This window comes from Erithacus rubecula (genome assembly GCF_903797595.1).
Source record: "Erithacus rubecula genome assembly, chromosome: 2".
NCBI classification, from domain to species: Eukaryota; Metazoa; Chordata; class Aves; order Passeriformes; family Muscicapidae; genus Erithacus; species Erithacus rubecula.
The window spans coordinates 23367264-23381631 of NC_136685.1; the positions used below are offsets into that span (position 1 = coordinate 23367264).

The 14368-nt window shown below is 37.3% G+C and overlaps 1 protein-coding gene across 4 annotated transcripts in view; it reads right to left on the reverse strand.

The window, feature by feature from the left end:
- Positions 1-6173: 6173 nt before the first annotated feature.
- HMGCLL1 (3-hydroxy-3-methylglutaryl-CoA lyase like 1) overlaps positions 6174-14368 on the reverse strand; it is a 69603-nt gene continuing 61408 nt past the window's right edge. For 2 of the 4 annotated variants that reach the window (XM_079297743.1, XM_079297746.1), the window contains exons 8-9: positions 9221-9346; positions 6174-6529 (exon numbers count right to left, since the gene is read on the reverse strand). In XM_079297743.1, the coding sequence (XP_079153869.1) occupies positions 6416-6529; positions 9221-9346 (240 nt within the window). In that variant the 3' untranslated portion in view covers positions 6174-6415. The remainder of the gene's footprint in view (positions 6530-9220; positions 9347-14368) is intronic. The other 2 variants (XM_079297744.1, XM_079297745.1) reach the window with 2 other exon arrangements.

Consider the following 14368-nt stretch of genomic DNA (forward strand, 5'->3'; position numbering starts at 1 on the left):
CTGAGTTGTGCAGTTCTGTTGGGGAGAGGCTTAGAAATCTTAAACAATTATTACAACATAGATTTTCTCTGTCTTTATAATCTGCATAAACCAAAGAATGTCCTTTTTGTTTTGCAATCAAATGTTCTGTCCTTACTAAATCAGCATTTGGACAAAAATACAGCAATTTGCAGCATCTGGCTTAACTCTCACCAAACTGGTATATTCATATTCTTCATTTTAAAACTATGAAGTGGGAAGACTTCAAGCTGAAAATACTGTTCAGAATAAGCTGTATAGAAACATTTCATTGTACAGGAAATATGCTTCTGACATGAAAACTGTGCTGGTTTTCAGTCTGATTTCAAAAACCAGTGAGCCCTCCATGTCACAAAATTTGAGAAGATCCATTTAAATTCAGATTTAACTAAATCTCAATGAAAAACAACAAAACATTACCTTCTTAGAACCTTTTTATTTTCTAATTATCTTATATTTAGACACTAGAAACCCAACTCATATATGTGCTTAGACACACTCACAAACAAGTGTGTAAAATGTATTTGAAACTGAGGGTAGGTTACTCCAAGAGACAGCAAGATACTCAATGGTTATTGTGTTGTTCTGCAATTTTAAAGGCTCTCTTAAGAGATGACCTAAATGTTTAATGGGAAAAGTACACTCCCTCCACCATATGTGTAAAAAGAAGTCTGTCAATTGTGCCTCGGTGTTAGTTATTAAATAAAGGAATTTCTGCTGGGATGATTCCTGTGATCCTGATTATGCTCTAGCTGCTTCACAGTTTTTGGAACAAAGAATTATAGAATCAGTTAGTTTGGAAAAGACCTTTAAGATCTTTGAGTCTGACCATGGTGGAAGAAAACGCTGCATTTTGTAAGAGCTTCATTATTAAAATATTTTCCCCTGAAGTATGTCATCTGCATCCATACCCAGATGAGGAACATTAAGTCTCACTGATGACAGGATTCCCAGGACACATGTCATTTTGGGTAAGGATGTAGCATTCATCCTCTTTCCACTGGAGCTGGGACATCCCAAAGTGATGACATCCTGGTCCTCTGATCTAGATATCAGACCAAGCTAGGAACACAGAAGATGGATGGAAGCAGCACCAACACCAGAAGATGGTGCCATAAAACAGAAAACACCATTCAGTTCTTTTAAAAAATAACTATAGCTGTCTCTCCACCTAGGAAAATACTAACCCTCATGTTCAAGCTAGTGAAGATAACTAACTGCAGCTCATGTTGAGGCACTTCAAGAGTAGCATGGGGTAGGGAATTCTACTGTTGATTTTGCCAAGAAAGTTCCCTCATCAGCATTTTGATGTTTCAGACCACATGCTGAAGCCATTCAGTCTCCCATGAAGTGTGTAGGGAATCTTAGACATCACTTACACAGCACAGATTTCTATCCTGCATTGGAACATCTGATGTTAGATAATGCCTCATTGAACTTTTTCAACTCCTGCCTCCATTCCTGCCTGTAGCTTTTAATGTTTAGTTAATGGAGGAAAGAAATGTTTCCCCAGTAACTTAAAAGAGATTTGTCTGCTATAAAAACACACAGGAACACCAGATTAAAAGGTAATCCTAAGAAAAACCACTCAAAATGGATTACAAGGTAACAAAGTCAACACGGGCATACACGTCAGTGACAGCTCATATTTGCTAATGCTGCACGCATGAACTGTTAGTCAGAGCTGCTGAATCTGGCATAATACATGAGCATATCAGTTTCAATAAACAGCAAGACAGATTTTATTTCAGCTTTAACACCACATATTGCAAAATCACAAATGCATTCAACCAGGCGGATACATGACAATTCCTTGACAAACACATCATCTCTTAGACATTGGTTTCAAAGGACTAAGTTGACTTTGGCTGCATTTCTTCTGCCTGCTGTGTTATTGCAGCAATGAAGATCAACACTGCATTACAGCAGGACTGCAGAGAAAAATCATCTCAAAAAATACAATATAATGAAAGAAAAGCATTTATCTTCAAGTCAAGAACTGGAATTCATTTACTTCTTTCCACTCAACCTGTTTAGCTACTTTTCTAGATATGTCACAATCAATGAAGAGAATTTAAGGCAGTGTCAGAAATCATAGAAAAATTCAGTGGCAGAAAGTATCAATTTTCTGATATCACAGTAACTAAATATTTCTACCCCTTAAAATAAATTCATTGAAAAAATAGGCAGATCTTATACATTCACACTAACTCTTTGGATAAGTATTATTTCATTTCAACAGCACTGATCCCAAACATAAGAATTTTACTTCACAGACTTGTAGTCTTCATTTTGTGACTCTTTAATACAATAATAAAAGTTTTATGAACTCAAATGACACTATTAAGAGAGGAAAATTAGCCAAAGCCTCTCTGGACTTATTCACAACACTAGAATATTTAGTTCTTATTTCATAAGCTCTGGTTATACATGAAAATGAGCCATTAAAGTGCTGGTCCAGAGCCAAACTGCCCTAGCACATAAAAGTTTTAACTACAAAGGAAGCTGCTGCTGGAAGACATTAGAAGTGTATGGGATCTATGTCATTGCTGTGTTCTGGAAGGCACTGAAGAATGATTATGCCCATACTACTGGAACTGATCAACTTCTCCAACAAAGCCCACCAGTCATGCCTTTAACAATGTAATACCTTAACTTATAATTTTTATAATGACATAGTGATAAGAACACCTGCTCATGGAAGCCAAACACCTGGATGCAAGCCCTCCACAGGCAGGGGGCTATTTCAGGGTGAAGGACAGCAATGTATTCAGCTGGGGACTGTGACAGGGACTAAAAGAGCAGACACCACTAGTGATGGGTCACTCTGAATATAAGCATGAAGGTTTAGGAAGTCAGAAGCACTGGAGAGCCTCATCCATGTCTTGACATGTTTTTTGAAGGGGTATAGTCTCAGCTGTTCTTCTATGTGCTAAATTCAGTGCTGCTGTGTGAGTGATGCATGCTCATGGCACAGCTATTGGATTAGCCTTTGCTATCAATAGCAATAGATGCCTATTGTGTGAAGACAGAGATTAGGTGTCAAAATGTTCTTCATAGTCAAAGTTATGCCAGCCCAGGAAAGCAGAACAGCAGCATTTTACACACCTAAAAAATATGTGTAGGCAGAACATAAGATGTCTCAGGATTCTCAGCCACACTACAAGTAAACAAGGATTTTATATGGACTGCTCACCTGGATCCACAAACCTAAATTCATCCCAGGTGGCAATTTTGGCACATAAACACTGGGTTGGGGTTTGCTTTTTTAAATTCTGGCTCTGCATTTCTTTCTCCCTTGTAACAATCCTGACAAACAATCTATTTGTCTGCGACCTCCACCCTGGATTACTATAACTCACAATGTGGTTGAAGCTGAACATGTGGGTAAAGTACAGGCTCCAGATGTGACTGCTCATCTTTTCCAGTGCTCACATCATTACAGAATAACAGACTGCAATTAAGGCTCTCTGCAAGTTTCCAAGTAGTTTCTAAAACAGACCCAATAAAGAACTGATACATTTTAGGTTGTTGCACATGATTTAATAAGTACCCTGTTTCACTGCATAGGGAGAATCAAGAGCCTTAGAATTGCAAACCAGACAGTCCAGATGCTGAGAAGTCTAGGATGCAGAGGCATAAAAATGGACACTGCCCATTCAGTTCCTTACTTGGCTGATAATTGAAGGCCTCCCCACTATCTTCAAGGAAAAGAACCTTGCCATCTGTTGCAGAGGCACTGACATTCTTTTCTTGGGATTCTTCTGGTTTTAGAATTTTTAATTCCATTCTACCCAGTGGCACAAATTCACCAGATTTACTAGAAAGTGTGTTCTTTTTGAGTTCATATTCACAGGATAAGCTGAATTGTAAGGGACCCACAAGGATCATCAAGTCCAACTCCTGGACCCTGCACAGGACATCCCCAAGAGTCACCCCATGTGCCCAAGAGCACTGTCCAAACACTCCTCAAACTCTGTCAGGCTGGTGCTGTGACCACTGCCACTGCTCCAGTGCCCAAACACCCTCTGGTGAAGAACATTTTTCTAATATCCAACCTAAACCTCCCCGATACAGCTTCAAGCCATTCCCTCAGGTCCTGTCATGGGTGTGTGTGTAATCTCCCCAGGCTGAGCAGCAAGCTCAATCTCAGTTCAGTTGTTTAGTCTCACATTCAGGTTTGCATCACTGCTTTTTTTTCAAGGGCTAACTTCACTTTCAGTCTTTGAGAAGCTCAATATTGTTTATGCCAATTAAACATGCTTGCTCAGGGGGGTCTTGGGTGGAAGAAAATTAATTAGGACCTACATGAAAACTGCATACTTCAGCTCAAAATGAGCCAATTCTGTGCCTACAGAGAAAACTAAACAGGAAAATTTATTATTAAATAGGACAGTATCACAGTAAGATTGGTCACCATCAGGGGTAAATGGCACATAAATTAGCCAGTCTTTAAGATGTCAATTCTGGCACCACATTTAGGCTTAACTACTAATTATTAGACTCAGTACAGTCTAAGTACTGCTGCAGTTTCCTCACCTCTTCATTGGGTCTAATCCATTACAGAATTTTAAAGTTCATGAATCATTCAAGACCTGGTTTTATTTAAGTTCATGTTTTGATATATGAGCTATGGTGGCTGCTAAATAGCAAAGCCCCAGCTGAACAACGAGAAAAAGAGGAAAGAGTTTTTTTGTGGTGATCCATCCATGCATCTAGAAAATCAAGGTGTTCACGCCTCCAGGAATACTTGAAAGACTCTGCAGGAAATATTTAGTATTTTGAAATGATAGGCAAGATATTTCTTGCCTCATCTGAGCACATTTTTTTGTTTGTCCTTTGACATTTACCATGAGAAGAGTGAAACAAAGCAGTTTGTATTAATTTTGACTATCATTATGGCATAAACATGATAGAGGTATTATATAAAATTTATACTTTTGTGTTGCCTGGAATGCAAATACTGACTTTCTTAAACTATGCCAATTCTAAACTACTGGCTAAAAGATCTCAGAAAAATTCACCTTGGTATTTCAAAGGCCAACCGTAACTCAGCTGTAACTTGGCAGACTTGAGTTCCAGACAAAAAAAAAATCAGCCTTTTCTTTTTATGTGAGTTATCTTTCCCTTTCTTTCATCTTACCTTTTGACATGATTTCACATTTTTGAGGAAAAGTGAGAATATTGATGAAGACCACAGTCCAGGGTTTTAGATTTTCATGTCAACAGGCCATGTTCAGAAAAAATACAGATCAAGGTTAAGAACACAAAGTACAGAACAGATCCCACCCAACCAACCAGTAAGAGTACTGAAGTTTCAGGCTGAAAAACATGACAGTATTTTCATGGCACACTTGAACATTTATAAATAAGATAATTCTCTTTGAATTTGTCCATTTGTTCTTTATTGATCTAAAAATGACAGTGCAGTTCATTGGCATCTTGTTGAACTAAGGGATTTAAAAGAACAGCATCATTATCAGTAGAGCACAAAAAAAATTTTAAGTGGTCTCCTTTGTGTAAGCTAGAACAGCAAAACACTATTATCCTAAAAATCCTGTGACTTCTGAATGAGAGAATACCAATTCATAGCCTACAGAATGAAAAATCCAACTGTTTGATGAAACCTTGGAAGAAAATGTAGCCTCTTCTACACCACTATGAACCTGAATGATGTCGAAAACCTTGCCAATTTTTATTTGCTTCATATAATTAGGTTTTAATAATTTGACCAAAAAAGGCAACTACAACAAATATAACATATGTAACAAATAAGGAAATTTGCAAGAGAATTTGAAGTGTCTGGCAGAGTGCCATTCACCACAATGTCTTGGAACAAGATAAAGTCATCCATAATTTAACAGATGTTAAACAGAATTTAAAAGAAGTTCTATTGCTAAAAAATTCTTACAGTGAGTTCAGATTTGGCTCCATGTTCATAACACAGTGACTTGACAAATGAAAAGCAAGAATTCAGATAAATAAAATACATAATAGAATGGCCACACACAGTGTGAGATCCCATAAACTACTGAAAATATTTGTACTGTTCTGAAAGACATCTTGATTAAAATTTAACTATATACTCACTGCCTCTACTCAGTCTTCCTGAAAACAACTAAAAATTCAATTTAAAATATGGTAAAATGTTTGTACATCTGTAGAAGTACCAAGCACAGGGTTCTGTACTACAGCCATTTATTTCTTACTTACAACTCAGACAATTTCTGACAAGACAGTACAGTACAATAACTCCTCCCATAAAAAAAAAAAAAATTATATATCAGTTCTATTTTACTTCTTTGATGCAATGGTTTTCTTGTTTCTTTTCCTGGTGCAAATGTCCTTGGTCAAGGTAAATGGAAAATGTAATCAAGCTGCAAAAAGAAAACTCTGTTTAATTGGTAGTTCCAGTACTGAAGGAAGCCTGTGCAACTTTTGAGTTTGTTTTCTTGTTCAAAGCTGTGCAGATGAAGTTTCCAGCTTCCATCACGGCACAAAGATTTACTCCCTAAAAAAGAGGTGAAAAATGTTAAGAATAATAAATGCACATGTTGAAAATGCTTAGACTCCAAGTTTTTTGCTCCAGGGTCTAATTTTTGCAAACAAAGGGCCTGATTCATGTTATAGGTCAGTAATGGAGATCAGAAAAGCTACAGTGATTTACGGGTAGTTACAGCTTCTAGTGGTTCAAAAGGTTCTGCTACTTGGAGAGTGATTCCTTGTCCCATCAGCAGTGGGCCAAATACTGGAGTAATACCTTTCAACCCCAAAAGAATCTGGAATAAAGAACTGGAATTACAACTAAAAGTTAGAAGAAAAATATAGTGTCTAAATATGTGCTATACTTATTTATCATCCAACACTATAAAACTTCAGGCTTGCAAGTGCCCCACTAGCAGCTCAGGAAAATGGAGAAAACACACTCGTACTGGCAACTGAATCCAGGGGAAATGGGCTCCTGTACTCTCTTGAATTACTATAATCTCCTTCTTGAAGGAGTCCATTTCAATACAAAATTACAATTTACCTTGATAGCACAGCTGAGCAAAAAATCACAACTGCTTCATCTGCCCATGCTAAAAAACATCCTCTGAGCAACTATTTTTAAACTGTGATACATATCATAACTGCTTGATTGCTAAAATTAAATCAGATCACTGATTAAAGAGGCAAAACCACTTCATTGTAAGTGTCCTTTATACCTCATGTATAGTACAGATTTTAAAGTTAGATCATGTGATTTAAGTACTTGCTCCAAAGATTGCAATTTGAAGCCAGAGTAAAGTTCCTGTAGAAAGGATGAAAAAGGAGCTTTGAACTACCAATACACCAAGCAGTCATTCAAAACTGGGAGAATGTCACTCTCCATTAAAGAGTACACGTTGTATTGCATCAGAAATTACACTTTCATCACACTTCCAAATTGATGCACTAATATTCAGACCAAAACCTGACTTAAATACTTAATCCTTTAATTTGATCTAGCACTTAGTTCCACATTCTGTCTTAAACTTAAAATTAAACTTAGCTAAAAATGCTAATGAGAATAGAAATGACTTAGCAGAAATGTAATCAAAAGCATTTTTAATTTGAAAAAAAATGCTAGCACCATCTAAACCACACAGTTCAAAGACATTATTTTACTGCTATCTCTTTTTAATACAGTTACAACAAGTTTAACTTCAGCTTATTCTGTTTATCCTTAATGGGTCATTACTTAGATTTAGTTTGTAAAGTGCTATTGCACATAACATAATCTAAAAAAATTAAATCCATCTGTGCTTTTTTAACAAGGAAAAAATGAGCAACATACCACCATAGACATATTTGGTAGTTAGATTATAGAAGACGTCAAAATAAACTCCCCAAATTACACAACAGTCATGTTTCCATCACTGTAGCACTGCATAATGTGATATGTGTTGATAAGAATCATACCTTCACAGTTCACATTCATTAAATGGAATATATGAATCTCTACCTTTTATACTGTCTTCCTTAATATAAGGACTGAGAACCAAAGGGGAGTCTCATGAGGGCACAAAACCCAGCATTCATTAGCATGACCCTGAGATGGGAATGGGACAGGAACAGGTGTTTGTAAGGTTGTCAACCTTCAGAGAGATACCCAGAATGTACTTACTTAGTATACTGGGTAATCATTCCATGTATCCAGAATTACTCCTTCACACCCAGGAATTATTATGGCCCCCAAAAAACCCAAAGAAAAGTGCCTCTACTATTATCTATAAACTTGGATAGGTGCCTTAAATCACAAGAGCTTCTTCAAGAAGGCAAAATCCTTTAATTCTCATTGACTTCAAAATTATTTCACATTTAGTCAGCCAAAGATTTATTTCAAGGGTCACTTCTTGTTTAGGTGTTCTGAAGAACAGTACAGAAAAACCATCAATTATTATTTTGATGTATTTAGTCAACCTGAACTCAATAACTCACAGATATCACAGAATACTCAGAGTTGGAAGGGACCCACAAGGACCATCAAGTCCAATTCTTAAGTGAATGGTCCATATGGGGATCAAACCTGTGACCTTGGAGTTATCAGCACCACTGACCAACTGACCTAAAATAATGTATGGTTAAACACTGCCCAACATTGCCTGGTATTTGAGGTTAGTTCAGTCAAATAATTGAAAACTTTAGCATATAGCTGAGATGAACATGAGAAAGTGCTCCTTGCAAATGGACAGCATTAGCAATCACAATTCCATTTTGTGCCATTACACAAAAAAGAACATATTAATAATCTTCTTCAACAATGATTGTACAGAATTGGCAATGGTACCAAAACCAGCCAACATTATAAAGAGAAAAGCTCACTATTATGGTAATAACTTTGAGGGTCCAGGTCTCTCATCCAGTAAAATACTCTTTATTTAATGAGCCAGAAAGTATCCAAAAAAGCAAAGCCTTGTGTTTTGGTATTGCACAATCTAAAATATAAAATAAAACAAAATCTAAATAAAACCACCATCATTTATTTTGCAAAAACTACAATGGGCCCTGAATATTTTTTTGAACAGCACAAGCACAAGTTATTGTGAGAATCACAGAATCACAAAATAATGAGGTTGGAAGAGACCTCTAAGATCATCGAGTTCAACATTTGTATAATACGTTTCCTAGAAAAATATATTTTTGTCCCTAAAGTCTTAAGTAGAAAGTAAAAATATCTCACTGTGTTGATCCCCAGACCATTCAGCATGTATATCACATCCTCTGTGGCTACATTTCCAGTAGCACCTTTTGCATAGGGACAACCACCAAGTCCTGCAACAGATGAATCCACTACAGCAACTCCCATCTGGAAAATAAAAATACAAAAATGAAGCATCAGCACAAAGTATTATTTATAAAATTTCATAAATGGCAGATCATATGTATTAGTCACCGTGCATAAAATACACATTTCTCCACAAATGGATGTGTTCCTTGGAGGAAATTCCTTATAATGGCTTCAGTCCTGACATCTTTATAAGGTAAGACTTTTCAAACACAGGATATGGAACAAAGAAACTAATGGTCCATTACATTTGGCAGATAAGATGATTGCTGTTTTATAGACAGAGGTATAAGCATTTTCTCTCTTTATCTTTCAACTTGATGTTTTCAAACAACCTGCATCTAGTATGAAAGGTTTTCATGCAAAAAACACAATCAATGGAAGTTCTCCATAGATATATATAGATTCTGAGGTTGGAATATTCTTAAGAGAATACTTGGCACACAGTGTTAAGCTTTCCCATTTAAACTAGACCTAAATTAAGACTTGAAAAAACACTCAGCTGTGGTAAATTCATAATTGCTTGATTTTTATTTTTTTTCCTGCTGCTATCAAATGTCTTCTGTCTTCCGATTCACTCAGCAAATTATTGATAAAATGTAGTAAACCAGTTATCAACTCCACCCAGGAGATAATCTTGCATTTCCTACGTGATAAAGTCTTCCCTAGGAGACTGATAAGGGAGGGGACAAAAAACTGAGCCAGTGATTGCACTGATATATTTAGTGAGCTTTTACACCCTCTTCTTTCTATGATTTGATTTTAAAATAAAGCTGAAACTGGAAAGCAATCTTTTACTGTTACAACACGTTAGGTATGTGATCCAGGACACTGGGTCTCCCTTTCAGAGAAGGCTCTTCAGTCTCCCCCTTGACTCTGGAGGCATTCAAGCTCTGCAGATAACCAGAAACAGGCAAGGGAATTAGGCAAAACAATTATTAGGTCTTCAAAGACACAAGCTCCTCTTTGTCTTAAGTGCACTAGATGGTCCCCCTTCCCACAGGAACAATTTAGACAGACATACACCAAAACTGCAAGACTGAAATTCAGGGCAGGAGTTTCTGTGCAGAGATAAATTTTCAAAACCCTGACTTTGGGTCTGGAGAGATTCAGAGGTTAAACCATGCCTGTTACCTGCATATGCAAGTCAGGAAGTTTGGTTTAGAGGCCTGACTGCAGAGATTGCTGATCTTTCCTCTGAGGAACCTGCCTGTCCCTGAAGGTTGGTCTGGGAGCCTGAGTGCCTCCTTCTCCTTCCTAGACATGTACAGACTATCTGGCAAGGTAGGCAAATGATGCATCCTGCATGTTGCAGTTGGCTAAGTCTCTTTTCCAAGTACACCTATTAATTGGGTTTTTAGTTCTGAAATTAACTAATGTGGGTTTATTTTTTATTTGCTTATAGTTTTAACAGGGCATTCTGTAGTATTATCATTGGCCTTACAGGGTCTTTGAACTTCCAACATCTGCAGAGATGTTGGAAGTGTTGTCCCAGGTCCTCTTCTTGGACAGAGAATATTATCTTGATCAAGGTAGCTGCTCAAAGCCTGTAATGAAGACCTCAAAGGAGTCGAGGTGCATAACTGTGACAGGCAAGAGAGTGCTATTTAATACTGCTCACACAATGACAGTCTCTAAAAAGAGATACTGTACTTTAAAGTACACTCATCTGTGACTTATGGAGTGAATCACCAAAGTGTACATTTCACATTTCAGTCACTTGTCACAGCCTTTGTGTAAGTCACCAGTCAGAAAATGTTATATGACACATATATCTGTGTCCAGTACACAGAGGATATGCATTCATGACAGCTGGAAATTGTCTCTTTTTGCACTACCTGCTAAGATTCATATATTTACTCTAGAAGTCATTGCACCAAGCTCCACAGTGGCAGCTTTCAGCTTGAAAGTGTTCATGCAGAGACACATAAGGCTGGGGAAGGTCTGCAGAAAAGGGTGTCTACTGTGGATGTACAGGTATGATGATACAAGCATGATTCCACCACTGTGCCTGCTCTCTCAGTCTGATTTTAAGATTTCCATCAGAAATTATTGTTTCAGAGATAAAAATATGAAATTGAGGTCTTTCATGGAGGTTTTCCCAATCTGTAAGGTTATGTCATAACTGCTAGTGCATTCCTTCTTCATGTATTTTCAGTAACTTTTACATGGGGATAAAACTATAGGCAAATAATGTGGTGAGGTACATCTTGGCTCTTAAATTCCCAAGGAATACCACTTTGTCTAACCACATCCTGGCATTATGAGGCAGCCTTATCTGAGCTATTCAAAGTACCCTCACTGGAAGCTGGAGTAAGTTCAGACAATTTATCTTATAGTAGATGCAAAAGCATATAAAATCCTGATGTCTTCTGCTGGCTAACAAGTGGGAGCAGTAATTTCAACATGATGGACAGTGATAATTGCTCTGTCTTTTAAATCACTGACTATTTTGGCTAAATAAACAAATTAAATAAAATTTAAAAAAAAAAAAAAAAGAGAAGGTCTAATAGCAACTTTACACTAGTAGCATCCTTGGAGAGATGGCTTTAACCATAGTACAGGACACTTAATCCATTACTTCCCAGAAACTATGTATAAACATGAAGTCTCTAAAATTGTATCTCTATCAGGTTGTATTTGCTATTTGAACATCAAGCCAGTGGTAGACAAGGTCCAGACATGTATACATGATACAGCCACCCTGACTGACCTCCAAACCTGACAGTTCTTCAAATCAGTGGTCATAATATGCAGTGAGCAGGTGTCTCTTATTTTAAGATTATGTCTTTTAAAGTTCTCTTCAGTATGCTTCTCATAGGATATCTACTGCAATGTACTAATATTTCAGCAACAGGGCCAGCTGCATCTGTCTGCTCTTGCATGTTGTACAGAGAGTTAAAATGTGTTTGCTGACCCAAGTGCAGAATCACTCCAGTTCATCTTCAGTATAGCCCCATTTAAAAAAAAATCCTTAAATAATCTATACTCTAAACTCCCATCTAACAGTGCTAAAAACAGATGTTGGAAAACATCCCTCAGCAGTGCTACTAATTTGGAGGTTGATATTACAGCCCAGCCTGTCCAAGCAGAGTCTGAAATAGCACCTAATAAATAACTCCTCTGTGCATTTGAGCAGCTATGAGGCTGTTTTGCTGTTGCAGCCACTAAAAGCATAAGGAGCTCTAAAGTAAAACCTAAAAATTGATAAAATATGTAAAACAAGGTCTTTTCCTTCATCACATCTTCCATATTTATCAGACTTTTACAGGAGATAATGACCTTCAATGCTTTTAGCAATCCAAGATTGCAAAAAATTCACTGTCAATATGATGTTTAAAAAGTCCACAGTCTCACTGTCACCTCCTGACAGGCACCAAATTGTGCTGACATTCCTGTGAAGTTGTACTGCAGCATTTCATAGGATATGTCCTAGATGAGCACTCACTGAGCTGCTTACATATGGACACGTATGGGGGTGAACAATGGCTTGGCTTCCAGGACAACTATAGTACTTCAATATTTTTTGATAATCACAAAATTCCTGACAGTGGTTCCTGAACACCTTCCAAACTTTAGCTTTGGCTAGCTTTAGCTTACTCTCTAGAGAAGGCAGAGGACTTTTTGCTCCTGTCCCATGCTAACTTCCTAATTCCCCAATGAGAAAGCCAAGAATTAAATTCATCACCTTTGTCAAACAGCCAATTTTAACAGGAAACCATTATTGCCAGTGAATAATAAATGCTTCATGTTTCTCAGTTTGCTTTACTAGCTCCCCATAACTTCTTGTTGGGACAGTCAGTCTCCTTCCTTACTGATCTTTAAACCTGGTTTGTCTGGCAGAAGTTTAACTTTGTTTCTCTCTTAAAAATGGCAAGGTCAGCATCAGTAACTCCAGGAAAGTATGTGGTATAAATCAGAAGCTATAAATCAGGTCTTTCATAAATTGGTCTTCTTCTAAACGATGAGATTTTGAAAGCATAATATCAAGGATACAATGTATGCATTAAACAGGAAAATATTTGTGCCATAAAGTCAAGGAGCCACAGTGCTGTGAAGTTCAGTGCCCAGTGTCTTAAAGATAGGTGCATGTAGACATGGCAAAGAATGGCTGCATTAGTTCAGTGTTTGTCCAATGAAGGAAGAAGGCAGGGAGGAAGATGCAAAGGTCAAAGGCTGCCCACACAAAAGGCAGTACAAGACTAATGCTGTTTAATCCTCCAGCCCAGTCAGTGCCTGGCTGGCACTCTTGGAATGGTAATATGGATCTGCTATATTCCTGTGTCTCTCTGGCATCAGTCTGCTACCCACTATTACATGGTGCACCACTGTCAGACTCACACTCTCCTGTAGAGAGACAGAGAGGTAACACAGAAACAGAAATAAATATGCCAGAAATGCTTTGTAAGGTTCAGTGGCTACAAAGACCCTTCCCTAATTTACATTGCCAAGCTGTCTAAAATCAAAGCTTGCTATTCTCCTGTATTTCAACAAAATAAATGTATGCAAATAAATATTATTTTGAAATTGAAAGCATAATTTCTATTAATAAGGCAATAAAATGCAATAACATATCTTTGTGGAAATCCCTGAAAGTTATCTGCATTTCCTTCCTGCTTCTTTTTTTCTCTGCTTTTGCTAAAAGCCAGCACACATCACAAAACTGCTTTCCAGAGTTAACACCATCCCTGCTGACCACAGGGTGTCACTGTTACATCAAAATCTCCAATTTCCCAGTTCACGTCGTTTGAAAATTAATACATTCATCAGCGGAAAAAAAATATCCTTTTCTTCCAAAACATATTGAGATGCAAGCAATTTGTGGGCAGACGTGCAACATAAAATAGGTTAATACTGCATTCCTTTAACTTATTGTACACATCTTTTCATATTGCTACTGACACATTTATTATAAGCAAAGCTGGCAATGACATCTAGAGTTAAAGTTCCCTAACACTTTCCGTCATAAGGCCCCACTTTCAGTTGTTTATTGCTTTGTCAGCCTTTAACTGCTGGAACTTATATTTTCCATACCTTGTCTCT